This window comes from Alligator sinensis, unplaced genomic scaffold, assembly GCF_000455745.1.
Source record: "Alligator sinensis unplaced genomic scaffold, ASM45574v1 scaffold806_1, whole genome shotgun sequence".
NCBI classification, from domain to species: Eukaryota; Metazoa; Chordata; order Crocodylia; family Alligatoridae; genus Alligator; species Alligator sinensis.
The window spans coordinates 1,067,480-1,084,185 of NW_005842521.1; the positions used below are offsets into that span (position 1 = coordinate 1,067,480).

General features: G+C 42.1%; 1 protein-coding gene across 4 annotated transcripts in view; it reads left to right on the top strand.

The window, feature by feature from the left end:
• The window catches only part of ATXN10 (ataxin 10), a 169,972-nt gene that overhangs the window by 121,302 nt on the left and 31,964 nt on the right, over positions 1–16,706 (top strand). For 3 of the 4 annotated variants that reach the window (XM_014523679.2, XM_025213322.1, XM_025213323.1), the window contains exon 9: positions 2,142–2,311. In XM_014523679.2, the coding sequence (XP_014379165.2) occupies positions 2,142–2,311 (170 nt within the window). Of the gene's footprint in view, positions 1–2,141; positions 2,312–14,004; positions 14,079–16,706 lie in introns of those variants that run through there. The other variant, XM_025213321.1, reaches the window with a different exon arrangement.

Sequence of the window (16,706 nt, forward strand, 5' to 3'; positions counted from 1 at the left end):
CTAAATTAGGTGATTCCTTTCCCCCAATCCCAAAGTTCTGCCTAATTCAAAATGACCTGCTGACTTGAGGTGGCCATCCTTCCTCTGCATACATGAAGCCATTAAGTTCTATGGTTTGGCAGGGCACTGTTGGTGCCTGCCACTTTAAGGGCTGAGCCAAGCAGCCAGCAGGTGCTTGATTGTGGTGGCCATTTTAGATCTCTGGCCGCCTATATAAACAGAGCAGTTCCCTTCTGGCAGGCCAGTCAGAAACATCACCTGGCTGCAAGGTTGCATGCAACATCTGGAGGTAAGGGCAGGAGCTTAAGGGGGTGGTTTGGAGGCTCCTGGTCCTGGGTATGACCTAAAACTGCACCCTGCTGGGAGTGGGTGGCCTGGTGGGGCTCCCAGTGGTGCGGGACCCCCAGGAAATGCCAGACCAGTTACCCACCCTGGTGAAAGGTGGGTCAGAGCACCTTAACCCCAGCCCCCTCCTTCGGATGGGTCATTAAACATCAGAGGTAGTTGGGGCGAGGTATGGCCGTGGCCACCTGATCTCTCTGTGGTGCAAGACCCTGAGGAGTGAGAGGGGGGCCAGGCATGGCTGCAGTCATCTGAGCCCTGTGTGGTGCAAGACCCCAAGGAGTGAGAGGAGGGGCAGGCACGGCTGCGGCCACCTGAACCCATTTGGGGTACAAGACCCCGAGGAGATGGAGCCCCAGGGAGGGGGCAGCCCCAGTGAGGGGGTGGAAATGTGGAGCTCTAGTGAGGGGGTGGCCCCAGTGAGGGGCAGAGATGTGGAACCCCAGCGAAGGTGGGGAAACCCAGAGGGCTAGGAGCCCAGTATGTGTGTGGGTGAGGGTATAGAGTTGACCCTGTGCAAGGGGGTGGAGTGTGAGGGGCCCTAGTGAGAGGAGGTGGGTATGAATGTGTGTGCATCTGAGGCCTGACAACGAGGCCTAAGCTTGGTCTGGCTGTAATCCGGGAGCATTGTAATCTGGATGCCATCTGCGAAGCTTGGGCTACGGTGTAGGGGAGGAATGGAGCTGCAGATAGCGCCCCCTGGCATTGGGGCAAGAATGGGCAGCCTCCCGTTTAATTAACCACCTCAATTATGTTCCATCAAGGCATGGCAGAAGAGACAGGTGGGCGGCATGTGCTGAGGCAGGTGGGGAAACTAGCACTGTGGCTAGTCCAGGGGTCCCACTTTGCCACATATAGTAGAACATTTTAAAAGCTTTCAAAAAATTAGTCCACCAAAGCTTCAGAGATTTTTCCCACCTTCTAAGTCAACTGTCTGGGATGGAAAAAAAATTGTGTCCTGTAGATTTTTTTTATTTTAATTTCAACCCAAATCATACTGAACCATTTGTACCAGAAATGTAGCCACATTTTGAGTAGAAGGAGGGCCAGACTTCTTCCAGGGAGATTCATCGCTGCAACCTATTTTTGTTTTATGCTTTTGCAAATATTCTGCAAACATATTCTGTGCCTGTATGTCGCATTTTAGGAAAATATCTCTGGGGATTGTTAGAGAGATTGTAAACTCTTGGGAAAAAGAGAATCATTGTTTAATATGTGCATCTCACTAGGTACTGCTGCAATTTAAAGGTTAAAAATATTTCCCATTGGTGGGATTTTTCAGAAGCATAATTCCCTTAGACTTGAATGTTCTACTCTTTCTTTGTCCTTTTTTGAACTATTCTGAAGGCTTGTGTATTGTAGGGTACAGAATGAAGGGAGGCAAAACAAACATTTCAGAAAGTTCAGTTCTTCTAAAATGGAGAAAAAATGAGCACAAGTGAGGGACAGTATCAACAAGAGCGTGAGAGTCATTAGTAATTTAGGGGTTTGGCTTCAGAGATGGGAGTGCAGAAAATTGAACTCAACCTAAAAACAAATGAGAGAGAAACATCCTCCTGATTTCAGGACTGTTTTGTATCTTACACTGGTACTTAAATTAAGAAGCAGAGTGGAATTGACAAACTGAGGTCCAGCACATTCTTGAATATCTGGAATTTATTTCATTTGGTGTATGTTGTTGATGTTCCAAAAAAAATAAAAGCAAAAAAAGCAAGCTGATCAAAGCACCAAGCTTATCAAGATCTATGATGGTTTGAATCTGGAAATATATTCAAATGTATGTTTTCTTTCTTATGCAGATACTTTGCGGTTAACTCACCTTGCTGGGAAGCAAGCTACAAATGTCTTCACTGCCACTCATTCTGTGACAGGGGAGGGAGAAATTTCCCATCCGGCTGTTGGTGTTAAATCTCACCTCATTCGCTTGATTGGAAATTTATGTTACAAGAATAAAGAAAACCAAGACAAGGTATGATAGTTTTCCATGCAAGTCTTGCATGTAATCAGATATGCACATTTGAGATTAACTATATTTGTTAGTCATTAATATAACTGATCTATTAGTGCTGGAAATAGAGAAAGTAATTTTGCTGCATTACTTCAGAATTATGTCACCCAAAAGATACATATGTTGTTATCATAATATAAATATATTCATCAATAACAAAAGTAGTTATCATGAATACTTTAATTTTACCTTGCTATCTCTCCCCAACAGTCAACAAACTCAGGTTTCTTTCTCCTTTTCCCCCTCCACACCAGATTGCAGTTACTGAAAAAGAAGATAAACCCCAATCTGGCTTGGGGAGGGGACTGTTGTTTAATTTTTCAGTCAGTCTTTGTATTGTGGGTCGTTCACCTCCTACCCCCCCCCCCATAATTCTCTTCTGCTTTTGAGGTACAAGCCTAGTTCTGCCACACCCTTTCTCTTAGTAGAGTCTTCTCTCATTTTCCTTTCCAGAATGACACCAGAAAGGAAAAAGGATGCGACATCAATACATTTTAATAAATTCTCTGCTAAGTTTTCAATAAGATGTGGTTTTGCTCCAGACTTGACTGCTTTTCTGTCTGAGATAGGCCAACCTTTCACAAAAAGTACTTTAACCCTTAAATGTGTTACATAGTAAAACCTTACCAGAATCTGACAGATATCGCTGTAAGGCAAGTTAATCAAAGGGCTCCTATGTATGTTATGATTCACTGGTAGTATTCAGTTTTGTGAGAGATCAACTGGGTAGCTTTTTCTCAGTTAGTCTAAACAGCATCATAGACTGTCATGAAGGCTTTGACAAATTGAAGCTTTCTAATACTTCTCTAGTTCTTTCATCAAAGATTTTTTTCAGTTCATAAGTGCTACAGAAACTTTATATTTTATGAAAGAATGCCTTCTATCTAGTCCTTTTATCTGTCCCCCTTTCCCCCTAGAACATTCATAGCATGTGTGCTGTAAGTTAAGTTCAAGTGTATCAAGTTAAGCCACACCCCCTCCATGAATGCCACTCTACTTTTCACTTCCTCCCTGATCTAAACACAGTGACTGCTGGTGGCATTTGTGCCACAGTTTGAACACCCCTGTGCTAAAGGGTAGGTGTTACAACAGCTGTGTTTCTGGCTCATGATGGCTGGAGGTTTACATTCCAGGACAGGTGGCAACTTAACAGAAAGTTTTTTGGGTTTTTTTGTGGGTATTACATTTTATTGGACCCACTGCATCATTGGGATAGATTTAGACAGACTTTTGGGTATCACAGTATGCTTTTGGTCTAAATCTATCCCAACCATGTAGTGAGTCCAATAAAAGATATCACCCGCAAAAAAAATTGTTGCCTCTTGCATATTTCCTGGACTGTCATAGCTACTACGTTACTTCGACACTACCAACGTAAAGGAAAGAAATGTCCACAGAAAAAAATTAAAAGAATAATAGAATGGATGACTTGGAGGACTTATGCTGGGATATACAGAATTTTACTTCCATCTCAGGTATCCAGATTGGGCCCATGTCACCAGAAACCAAAAGTACCAGAGGTAATATTGATTGCTGCTGTTCCAAGCTATGTGCAGGAAATTAATTTTGAGTAATTCCACATTGCTGGGACACAAAATCAGTGCTTCTAAGATGCTGCCATTTCTTCCTTTGATTCCTTCATTTTAAAAGGTATAGTATTCTCTTTTGTATTAATGTGAGATCAGATCTGTTTCTGGGGTTGGGTGGGAAGAATGGCCTTTCACTATTGTAAGGCATGTATGGTTAGTCCTTTTACCTTCTTTCTTTTTATCTGACTCTGTATGATAAAAGATTTAATGTCTGAATATTTAGTACAGATATTTTTGTTGCTTTGCTTTTGTGTCTGGCCATATATGTACCAGATTGTACTCAGATGATAAATGAGGAGTATTTCACTCAGAAGAGTCCTTTTTTTAAAACTTTGTTTTGCTGCAAACTTATCATTATATTTTATTCAAACATACCCAGGAGTATTGGGCACACAATTCCTGTTGTTGCCAGTAGGGACTTGGCATGTACATCACCTTTAAACTTTATTGAAAACCCCATTCTAAACTATTTTAAAGCTTCTTGCTCATGATCCTAGGACCCTATTTTTGTGCCCCCTGAAAACTCCAGAGATGTCCATAGCCTGATTTCCAGCAGGCATTTACATGTATACTTGCTTATTTTAAATTGGTGCTAATAATGGCACTTCTCATCTTTCAAGCACTTCACAGGCATTAACTGCTTAACTTCCTAACAAGGGTATATAAGTAAATACTATCCAACTGCACACATGGGGAAAGTGAACTATTGAGACTTCAAGGAGTAGTTTAAAACTGCCGACACTGGAGCTGGGATTGGATGAAAACAGAATTATATGCTAGACTGACAGACCTCTCTTTAAACATTGTTTCATAATGCTTATTTTATTACAACTGAGAGGAGAGGGCTAGCTAGTTGCAGACTTACACAACACTGTTTCTTATATCAAAGTGAAGACCATTTCATACAATGCTGCTTCTGTTGATATCTCAGACAAATATCTTTGATCAGTATTCCAGAAAGAGCTCTGCCTTCACTAATTGTGTTTGGGTTAACTTGTTAGTATAACTTTGTTAGCACAGTGGGGACAGTGACTCTTCAGTACGTTTTTGTGCTCTGCTCAACATATTGTCCTGGTCAGGACTCCTAAGCAGCTCTGTATTGCTACTGTTAACACTTTAAGATTCTCCTTAAGAAAGTTTCTTCTACACTTTGCTCTTTGTCTCTAACACTCCTCATTACTGCTAGTCCCTGCACAACTCTTCCCATGGCAGCAATGCCTAAAAATAGTTGCATATAAAGGGCTTCAGAAGGCCACTGATATTTTACCACAATATTTAGTTATGCTCAAAGGTGATCTGTGTGACTTGTTCTTAAAACATTGGTGACCACAGGCATTCGGAGTTAAATGGTGGCATGCTTTAAGCCCTGTGTATGGACAACCATGGGCATGTCCAAACAAGTGCACACATGCAGGGGCATATGTTTGCTGTGGCACAAATAGCAACAGCACATTTGTGCCTCTGCTTTGTGTCCCAGGGCATGCCCCTGCACATACGCATCAAATTGTCCTGGGTGGAGTAGGAGGGCTGGGGCCAGTACCTGAATTGGCCCCAGCAGTCCTACCTGGGGTTGTGGGGCCTCCTAGGGCAGCAGTGGTGCTGGTTCAGCCGCATGGATTCTGGCTGGCAGCCAGAGCATGGCTTTGGATGGCCAGACTCCTTTTCTGGCAGTGCACACTCCTGCCATGTGCACCGCACCAGTTTTTTTTGTTTCGTTTTGGGCTTTTTTGGTGCTGCTTTTTTTTGATTCTGGGGTCCCCCAGTGTGAAATTTTGGCACCACACTGTAAATTGGCAGTGTGGAAAATAGGTGCATATGTGCTGCATGCGGTTTGTGGCACCTCAGACAGCTTTGAGGTGCCACAAACTACATGTGTGCACTCACCTGGATGCGCTCCATGGTTTTACTGCCAGAAGAGCAGGCTGTGGAGCTGAACTTTGTGCTGGCCCTATATTTTATGTAGAATACAGGCAGTCCTCAGACTGGCGACAAAATTAGTTCCTGAAAACCCCGTCTTAGGTCGAAACCTTGTAACTCAGAACAATTTTCTCATAAGAAATAATGTTATAAACGGGGGATTGGTTCCTGAACCAAGGCCCAATACCCTATTTTCACTAAAAATACCCCAGAATTTTGTACTTGATCAATTATAGATGAGTAATATAGCTACGTTAATGTATTTATATTGTAAATAGTAATCACATTGATTTGGAAGGACTTCTTTGAGGTGATTTTGCTGAACTTTTTGAAAGGCTCTTGGTTGGACTTTTTGAAGGGTTCTTGGCTGGAGTCTTCTCAGGAGTCTTGGCTGCAGGTTTTTCTGGAGTCCTGTCTGCTTTCTTAAAGAAAGTGTTCAAGGAAGTTTGGACATGTTCTCCAGGGAGATGGGCGATGCAGCGAACTTGTTCGCTGGCGTCACATTGCATTGGATCAAGCATTGTAAAATTGAAACTGATGTCATAAAGTTGAAACAGGGTGTCAGTTTATAAATGTAAATGTGAAATGTTGTAACGCAAAACATTGTAAGTCAAGGACTGTATATCTGAGGAACACAGGGGCAGAGTCAGTGCAGCATGCAGGCTAGAGATGAGAGGTAATGGCTTTGCAAAACAAATATCCTTCTCTTTTATTGCTCTCTCCCCCTAACCTCCCCTCCCACACCATGCACACACCTGCTATGTGGGTAGCTAGTAGAGAGGATTAAGAAGGTGATTTGTGGGAAATGGTGGGAAATATGGGGGCGAAACTCATGAGTGGGGGGGGAAAAAAATACTGCCTCTGTATTTGTATTAAAACTATTGTTTAGCTTTCAAAACGTGTATATAGTGTTAACCCTATGCTATAATCTTGATGGAAACATTCTTGGCTTGGTCTTTGTTAGCATTAGGAATGTATTGTTTATGTCTTTTTCTTCCTCATAGTTTTATTTTTTGCAGTTGCGATAAGATATAGGAAAAACCCAAAGGTTTAAGCTGTAAAATGAGATGCTATTAAAGTTGGTTGTTTGCAGCTGAGTCACTCCATTTATATATATTTTTTTGTGAAGCTAGGTTGATTGGTATAGCAATCAAAATGTATAGGTCTGGTCACTATAAAGTATGCCTGTAGAGCACAGCATTAATTATGGTTGCTGTTTTGCCAAATACACCTGATGTGAATATGGATTGTCACTTGTTAATCAGGACTAGTAGGGAAAAATTCAGCCCTTCATAAGGACCTAATTAGGCCTGTATATTCCCCACCCTCAGCTGCCTGCTGAAGGAAAGAGCAGCCAAGAACTGCTACATCTGAGACACCCTAACTGTGGCAGTCGTGGGGACAAGCATGGGACTTTCCTACAAAGAGAGAGAGAGAGAGACTATGGATTTTAGTTTGGATTTTGTTTTGTTTGGTGTCTTTTGTACCTCTCAGAAGGAGTCTGTACAGGAGGAGAAGAATGGAGAATTCTTTTGAGCTTGAACACATATGACTGATTATTGGAGGTGTGGGAGCTTGTGTGAAGGGGAAACATGGTAGAACTTGCAATAATATGCATGTAATCTGAGGCTGGGACTGATTTTGTTTTGTGTGTGTAAATGGTGCTTAAGGCAAGGGAATCTGGCTGGAGGCCTTTAGGCACAACCAGATTATCAATAATAAGCAATAAATTATTTTTCCCTACTTCTGGCTCCTTTTCAGTAGAAAGTTAGCTTTTAGCTTTATTGTAGCTTTTGCTTAATATCACAAAAAAGAATGACTGAGTTAAGTTTTTGCTTTTTGCTAGAAATTCCTAGGTGTCCTGATTTGAACTTTCTCTCTTAAATTACTTTGATATTGATGGAAGGTGCTAGATGGCCTCTCTAAATACCAGTGTTCAAAATTGCAACATGTACATGATGGAGCAATCTTTATCTGAATTGACCTGTCTCTTTGGAGGGACATTCTTTAAAGAATGAGATGATAGCTAATTTTCCATCTCTTATTAATCTGTCCAGAGGTTTGTAAAATATAGGAGTTCTGACTGAAGCTTTTCTCACAGTTTGAATACCTGGAGTCCTATATGATGTTCATGTTATTTCTTTGCTAAAATATATTCATTTAAAAAAATGTAATTTTATGCAAGTCAGCTCTAATCATCATCAGTTTTCAGCTTAATAAAACATAAACATAGAGATGCATTTCTTTAAGTGCCTGCCTTAGAGGCAAGTGTCTGTTACCATAACTTTCTTCTCTGCAGAGTATGTGGCACATCATTCTTGCTTTTGGTATTTTTAAGTTCTAGGTACAAACATGTTTCCATGCTTGTTTGACATATGCTAGTATTGTTGCAGTCAAAAGCGGGATTTGAACGTACTACAGTTATGGATTGACATGATACCTTGTTTGATTAATGACAGAAAGGCTTTAATAACTATACCACAAATGAGCTATAACACTAACACTAGCACTTTTGACAGAAAAAGAAACCTTCCCAATATTCATAAACTCATAGATTGCTAGGGGTTGGAAGGGACCTTGTAGGTTATTGGGTCCAGCCCCCCTGCGCTAGGCAGGAAAAGACAACTGGGGTCAAGTGACCCCAGTGAGGTGACTGTCCAGTCTCCTTTTGAAGATTTCCAGGGTAGGTGACTGCACCACCACTGGAGGGAGTTTATTCCACAGACTGGGCACCCTAACTGTGAAGGAGTTGTCCTGGAATTGAGCTTGAAGCGGCCTTTCAGGAGTTTGTATCTATTGCTTCTCGTCTTCCCCAGGGGTACCCTGGTGAACAGCTGCTCACCAAGTTCTTGATGTACTCCCCTGATGTAGTGGTAAGCTGCTACCAAGTCCTCTCTCAGCCTTCTCTTCAGTAGGCTGAAGAGGCCCAAGTCCCTCAGCCTCTCCTTGTATGGCTTGTCTTGCAAGTCCCTGATCATATGGGTGGCTCTTCTCTGGGCCCTCTCCAGTTTTTCCATGTCCTTGTTGAAGTGCGGCATCCAGAACTGGATGCAGTACTCCAGCTGTGGTCTCACCAGTGTGGAGTACAGTGGGAGTATCGCTTCCTTAGTTTTGCATGGGATACAACCGTTAATGCATGTCAGCATGCTGTTTGCCCTGCTGGCCATAGCATCGCGCTGCCAGTTCATGTCCATGAGATGGTAAATCACTACCTCTAGGTCCCTTTCGGCCGTGATGCAAGTCAAATTGTCACCACCAAGCCTGTAGGTATGTTGGGGATTGTTTGCCCCCCAGATGGAGCATCTTACAAGTGTTGAACTTCATCTGGTTCCAGTCTGCCCAGCTCTCCAGCCTGTCCAGGTCCACCTGTATCTGCAACCTATCTTTTGGCATGACCACACTCTTCCATAATGTGGTGTCACCCGCGAACTTGGCCAGCGAGCTTTTCACCCCCACATCCAATACATTGATAAAGGTGTTGAAAAGCACCGGTCCAAGCACGGACCCCTGAGGGACACTACTGGCCACTTCTTGCCAGGACAACACAGATCCATTCGTAAGAACTCTCTGGGTCCTACCATGCAGCCAGCTTTCCACCCACTAAACTGTTGAGCAGTTAAGCCCACTATTTTCCAATTTTTCCACAAGGATATCATGGGATATTAAATCAAAAGTCTTTTGGAAGTCTAGGTATATAATATCCTAAAGCCATCATAAAAACAACTGAGTCTTGTCTCATCTTCCCATGAAAATCAGAGAAAATAGGGCTGGAAGAAACCTTGAAAAGTCTGCTTGTCCCTGTCCCTGCTTTATTATGTAAATGTATTTACTTCAACCATATTTTAGTTGATTTTCCTTGATAATATCTCAGCTAACTGGTTATTTTTGGGGATGTTCAAACCCTAAAATTAGACAAAAGAAATTGTTCATTCCTCTTTTGCTTGCACCTAGGTTTATACCTAGGTTTATACCTAAGATACCTAAAGTTTTGTAAAGTACAAGGCTAGAAACTTTAGTAACTCTAGGTGGCCAAAACTATTATACTTAACCCAAGAAAACAGAGATAAAAAGATAATCTATACTGTGGTTCATGCACAATTATTATAACAAACATCTGAGCACCCACAAATGAAAAGGAAGAGAAAGTTAGGTATGTTTAAAAAGGATCCTATCCAAACTACACACACAGTCTTATAAGATCAGCCCATTGTAAAGTCTGATGCAGTTTTTAGACGCGGGTGGGTGGAATGGTGGTTGGGGAATGATAGGGAAAAATAGAGGTTCATACTGAGGTTAGAACTATGGAAAACGTGGAAAATTAATGAAATTCTCTGTTACCATTGATTATAAATTTTCCATTACTGTATCTGACTCCATAAAACTGAAAAGAATCTGAAGCGCTGTCTCAGATCTGTGCTGGAGAGTATGTGCTCAAAAAAAAAAACCCCCCAAAAAACCCATTCCTCCATGTATGGTGGTCCTGCCCCAAGCAACCAGTAATACTGGCTAAGAGTTTAAGCAGATGATTATAAAAAGAAGGGGGACACAAGAAATCTTCTGGATCTATTTTTCACATTGTAATAGGAGCTTCAAAAGGAGGCTACTTTTAATAATATCTCTAATGTATCTATGGCCTGTGTCTTCGGCAGGAGTTGTGCACCCCTGCCAATCAGGCCAAGAACATTTTGTGTTGGTGTAATTTTCATGGAGAAGCACATACACAACTAAACGGAGCTAAATAATTTTAACTTAAAGTCAAATTTCTTTGTAAAGTTCTGAGTTAACATCACACCCCTTGTTAACTAATGAATAATCTGGGCATACAGAAGGGTTAAGTGGCTTATCTAACATCACAGTGAACATCACTAAGGCCCTGTTTTGGGCATTAGGACGCATGACCTCACACCTGATTTGTCTTCACACACCAAGCTGAAAAATACTGTGGGGCTGACGCAAAGATGTATACAGAACCAAACTGTTTCTTCCTTCTTCAAATTTAAATCTGAAAAATTTAATTTCTGTAGCTCCCCAATAGATTCAACATTAGAATCAATACACTTGCAGATCAATAATCATTATCCCTCAGAAAAACTCCATTACTGCTCATAGCTCAATAACCTTCTATACTTCAAAATTCCTAAATCAGGAGTCTCAATCTTGCTCTTAATTGTTTTGTCCATTATGTGGGCTATAGAGAGAGACTCCTGAGTCTGAGGAAATGGTAAAGGAAACAAGTTGGAATGGAAGTTTGCTTAAAATATAATGGTCTTTAACATGTTGTTGAGAAAACAGTTGGATTTAAATCACGGAACATGTAAAACAAATTCAGGTATTCACAATCCCACATCACAACAGAATCTTAATAACATTCAAATAAGCTGGGATTGTCAAGAGTTTTTAGGGAAGTGAAGTACCCAGATCCCAATCAGTGTCAGTGGGATCAGGGTATCCAGCTCTTACTTGCTCGTTAATTAGCTTATGCCTAGTCTCTTGAGCTCTAAATCCTAGACAGTTTTACCCTAATATACCCATGCCAAGGGGCAGTTTTAATGGAATTTGAGTTCTCTGTAGTTTCCTTCAACCAGTCTACAGTGCAGTAACAGTCCTAAACTCTACCCCCCCACAAATGATGAGTAATACATATTTGCTAAAACTAAGCCAGAAGGAAGTGAGGGAATACTAGCGGTATCTACTGATTAGAAAGAGACTGGGAGAAAGTGGGGAGAAGGAAAATAAGGACATCATACAAACAACAGTCTGGCATTGCAATTTTATTCAGTTGGAATCTGCAGTACTGAATTTCTGCCTTTAGATGATGCTGTTTGTTATCAATTGTAAACGCATAGCACATCAGTGCTCTCATTGCAATATGGTACTGCCCACTTGCAAGTTGTTTTTTTTGGTTTCCCTGGGACCCAGAGGGAACATAGCACATCAGAAATGGTTCCATTTTGGAGGCTCAAGATAAAAACATGGCTCTGCCCTGTGCATGCTAAACCTAGTTTCTTTTTCTGTCATTCACATATTAGGAATTTGGAGGCTTTGAGAAAAGTGGGCTACTTCTCTAGCTGAATTGCTATTGTCCTGATCTGCTGCTCATGAGCATCTCTTCTGTCATTATTTTCTTTCCTGTTTTTAATTTTTACTTATTAGTGAGCCCAAAGCCGTGTTTCAGGATGGATACCTGCATTTTCTCTCTGAGTATTTGGAAATACTAATAGTAAAGCTGAGCCTCTCTTCCGTGCCCTTCCCCCAGTTTCAGAGGTCTTGTGAAGCCTTTATAAATCCTCAGGCTTCATTCCTTTGGTCATATAAGTAAATGGAGAGGCCTCTGTTTCAAATAGTGGAAAATAATTCAATACTACCCCACAAGCAAATAGCTGTGGAGCCTGTCCATCACATCTCCAACGTAAGTTTGATCTTATAGCATACGTTTTTTTGCTTGCAGCAGCAAAAGCAATTAAGAGGATCAAAGTTACCATACTAGAAAAGGCAAACTTGTTTCAAACAAGCACCTACTGCATCAGTACTTGTGAAGTCTTATCTTGTTCTGCTGAAATTTAATTTCAAATCCAGCATAAGCCAGAGGTACAAAATACTTTATCTCAAGTAAATGAGGTTCCTGAAGTTTAAACCTAGTGACTTGATAAGCCTGTGTGGCAGCGTTTAAAAATTTAACCTGCAAATAGTGGTGAAATAGTGTAGAGAGACGAAGGGGGCAGTTCTGCAATGCACTCACTTACATTTAATGTGAATCATAATTTCTGGGTTTCAGCAGCAATATGTTCCATTTTTACACCAAACAGAAGGAAGTCCTGGTTCTAATTTGAGCATTTGGCACTATTGGTGAGGAGGGGAAATCCTCTAAAACATAGCCTTTTGGGCCTAGATCATGCCTATTTATAGCATAATGAAAGGAAAATTAATCCTTTCCTATATGAGTTCCCTGGTCCTTTTTAATCAAGGTGCTCCTCCTTGCTGCTTCTTTCTCCTTCCATGAACAACTTAATAGGACCTTGTTCTGCCCTTGCCAGCATAATCTGCAGCTAACAGGAGCAAGTACTAGAAGGCTACCTGCCCTGAAGCAAGGAGTGAGTGGGCATGGACATGTTGCTCTTTGAGCATCTGCAGTACTGGGGTACAATTTCTCCTCTGTGCTGCTCTTGGAGGCAGTGCAGCTGTGTGTTACTGCTCTCACAGCACAGACTGCCAAGGCTCCATTTGGCCCGTCACATACCAGGTATTCTCCAGAGCACTAGTAATTTAACTAGGTTAGCATGTCAGTGCAACGGTGTTAAATGTAGAGTTAAAATCCAGTATTGGAGGCATGAGATAACCTATAAAGTGTATTCACCTTTTAATTACACAGATGGTGGGACTTCAATGCTTTGTGTCCTTAAGCCATTTTTAGGAAGTTAGTCCAGTAATTTATTGTAAGGGTGAAGGGAAGGAAGAGGAAACAGGCATTGTTAATTTTTTTTTTTTGCATGGAGCATGTTTAACAGTTGCTAAACAAATACTGCATTTTTAAAAATATTAAAGCAGGAAGACATTACTTAAGTGTTGTACTTGACATTTGTCATAATCTAACTTTCGAGTTCTTCCTTCTCCCTCTTTTTAACTGAACCTGTGCAGTGTATTTCCATTGCAGGATGGCACAGCAGTAGGTGTCCCTCCAGTTAAAGAATTTGGGTGAGCTGTTTCATTGACATAGTAAACAGACTCGAAGCAAAAAAAACCCAACATTGTGGAGCCCCCAGTACATGTATTGCTAAGAAAGCAGCACATACATCACAGTGATTTGCATTCATGTTTGCTTATGCAGTAGATACTTGTGATTTGATAGAATCTTTCATCAGCTGGTAATGTAACTGATCAGGAAATGATATTGATTTGACACCAAGACCTGGCAGGAACGAATGGGATAACTTTTATATGATCCTTGAATTTGTAGCCTCCTTGCTTTCCTGGTTTCTAGCCAATTTAAACTAATTCCTAGTTTTATAGCCAGCCTTGATGCAGAAACTCCTAGGTGAGATGCTTTAGTATGTGTCTTGCAGCAGGTCAGACTTGGTGATCCTAATGTCCTTTCTGACATTCAAATTGGAACCTGTCAATTTTTATGTTGTTGTTGCTTTATTTTATTAGTGCAAGTCATGCACGTGTGGACAAACCCAGCACAAGTGATCACCACTCCAAAGAGGTCACAAATAAACAAAGATAAGGGTAAGGTAAGGTTTGAATAAGGAAGTGCATATTGCTTGTCTCCGTGGCTAAGTACAGAGATTCAAAATGTCTGAGACAGAGTCAGTTCAATCCTCGCAGGTTTTTCTAAGCTGTGTAGCTTGAACCCGTAACAAACTGACCTGATGTTCAGTGTTTGGGTGGCCAAGACAGGCAGAAGCCTGCACTGGCCCAGGCCAGGAGCTTGGGGACGCTTATACATGCCACCCCTTAAGGCCACACTGCCTAAGGATGCTAAACCCAGCCCAGAGCAGCCCAGGTCTGATTTAAATTGGAATTGGTTGCTGGACACATGCTAGATTGGGCTAGTAAGATAATCCTGGCAGCTTTTTTTCTAGAGACTGGAGGAGGGCAGTGGTAGTAATAGAAAAGCAAGGAAAAATGATCATCATCAAGTAGAAAATCTTGATTGCCTGGATAAGAGGAAGACTCTGGGAAACTAGCTGACTTTTTTTTTTTTTTTTTTTTGGAAGTGATTGGGAAATAGCAGCTGTAGGATTTGAATATTTTGTGGATGTGTGGCATAAGGGAGCAGGAATAGTGACAAATGGCCCTAGCCTATAAGGTTAAGTGGACAGTGATTTAATAGGTGGTGATAAATAAGACATGGGTGGGAAAAAAGCCAAGAAAGACAGATCAGGAGCTTAATTTTGGATGTGGTAAACTAGACACAATCGGGAGATTCCTATTGCTGAATTTCCCTTTGAAAATACCTTGGGATCAGTTATCTTTCCCATACACCTTACATCTGACCTTTTCTCTAGGGTAAAAAGATTCCATCTATGTTTGTGTCAGCATAGAAGGGAAAAGAAAGCTTTAAATGTTTGCTTGTAATAACCCTTGTGGAATTGGTATGGGATGATGGAATGACTTGGAGCAGCATCACTCATCTAGCCAATCTCCAGCTGCAGAAACTTGCTTTTGTAGAGTCATAGAATCATCGAATCATAGAAAATTAGGTTTGGAAGGGACCTCAGAAGGTCATCTGGTCCAACCCCTGCTCAAAGCAGGACCATCCCCAACTAGATCATCCCAGCCAAGGCTTTGTCTGCCTGGGGTGTTAAACACCTCCAAGGATGGAGATTCCATAACCTTTCTGGGTAACCTGTTACAATACTTTACTATTCTTGGCGCATCTGCATGTAATGCTTTACTGTGAAGTAGATCTGTTTACTGTGTAGCAAGTGGCACTGTCTACATGTGCTGACCCTTACTTGCACAGTAGTTTGTTCTACTCAGCAGTTAGCTCTTACTTGCATCTGGGCAAGGAACTGCTCCAGGGCTGGGATCTTTCAGTGGTGACAACATGGTCCAGAGGTGGGGCAGAGCTGTGATCTGCTGTGTGCATGCCCCTGCCTGAGGCATGGGGGCAGTGGATCACAGCTTTGCTGTGGCTCCAGACCACGCTGTCCCTGCCACAAGATCCCAGCCCTGGAACAGTTCTCTGCCCAGATGTATTCCCATCTCCATGGAAACTCTGGACCTGTGCTGTCATGGTGCCGCTGCTACTGGGGTCCCCAGGGAAACTGGCCACTGTGGTGTGGGGAGGGGCTGTTGGGAAATGCAGACTGCCATGGGCCCAATGCCAGTCTGCTAGCAACACTCATACCAATGCAACCCAGTATGCCTTGGCAACAAGGGCATACTGTTGGCTCATATTCAGCTTATTGTCCATTGTAATCCCCACATAACTTTCTGCAGAGCTGCTGCTTAGCCAGTTGGTTCTCAGCCTGTTCCAGTGCATGGGATTGTTCTTTCCTAAGTGCAGCACTTTGCATTTGTCCTTATTGAACTTCATGAGAGAGCTTTTGGTCTAACCTTCCAATTTGTTGAGGTCTCTCTGAATCCTGGCCTTATGCTCCAGCATATCTACTACTCCCAAGCTTGGTGTCATCTGGAAACTTGCTGAAGGTGTACTCCATCCCATCTTCCAGGTCACTGATGAAGATATTGAACAAAACTGGTCCCAGGACCAACCCCTGGGGCACTTGATATTGACTGCCAACTAGGTGTTGAGCCATTGATTACTACCCTTTGAGTTCAACAATCCAGCCAGTTTTCTATCCACCTTACAGTCTGTCACAACCCAAAGTTGTGGTTTTTCTTATTTGTGTGTGCTTCGGCATCGCTAAATCATGTTCCCGCCAAATTGCAGCTCTTTTGCATGGTGGAGTGTTCTGTTGTAATGGAGAACCCGTGTGCAGGAGTTTTTTCCCGCCAGTTCTGTAGCTTTCTTTGCATAGTGCATTTCTTTTGCATTATAGTGATGCACGATGCAAAGAAGTTCCTGCCATTTGTATTTAGATTCGTGCCACATTATTGGCCAGTTCTAAATGTAGGCATACGTGGCGGCTAGCTATTGGCTTGCTAGCCGTACAAAAGGCTTGGGTAGTTTCCGCCCAAGTTGGAGAGAGAGAGAGCACGTGGAGTTCAGGAAAGGAGCGTGAAGATCTCTAAGCGCTGCTGATGCATACGAACCCAGCTTTTTCCTTAAGAGGGCAACAGAGGTTTAATTTGTCGAACCCACGGAGCTTCAACAACTCCGGGGGACCTATTTACCGAACCCTCGGAGCCTTAACAACTCCAAGGCACATAACCTCTAGCCT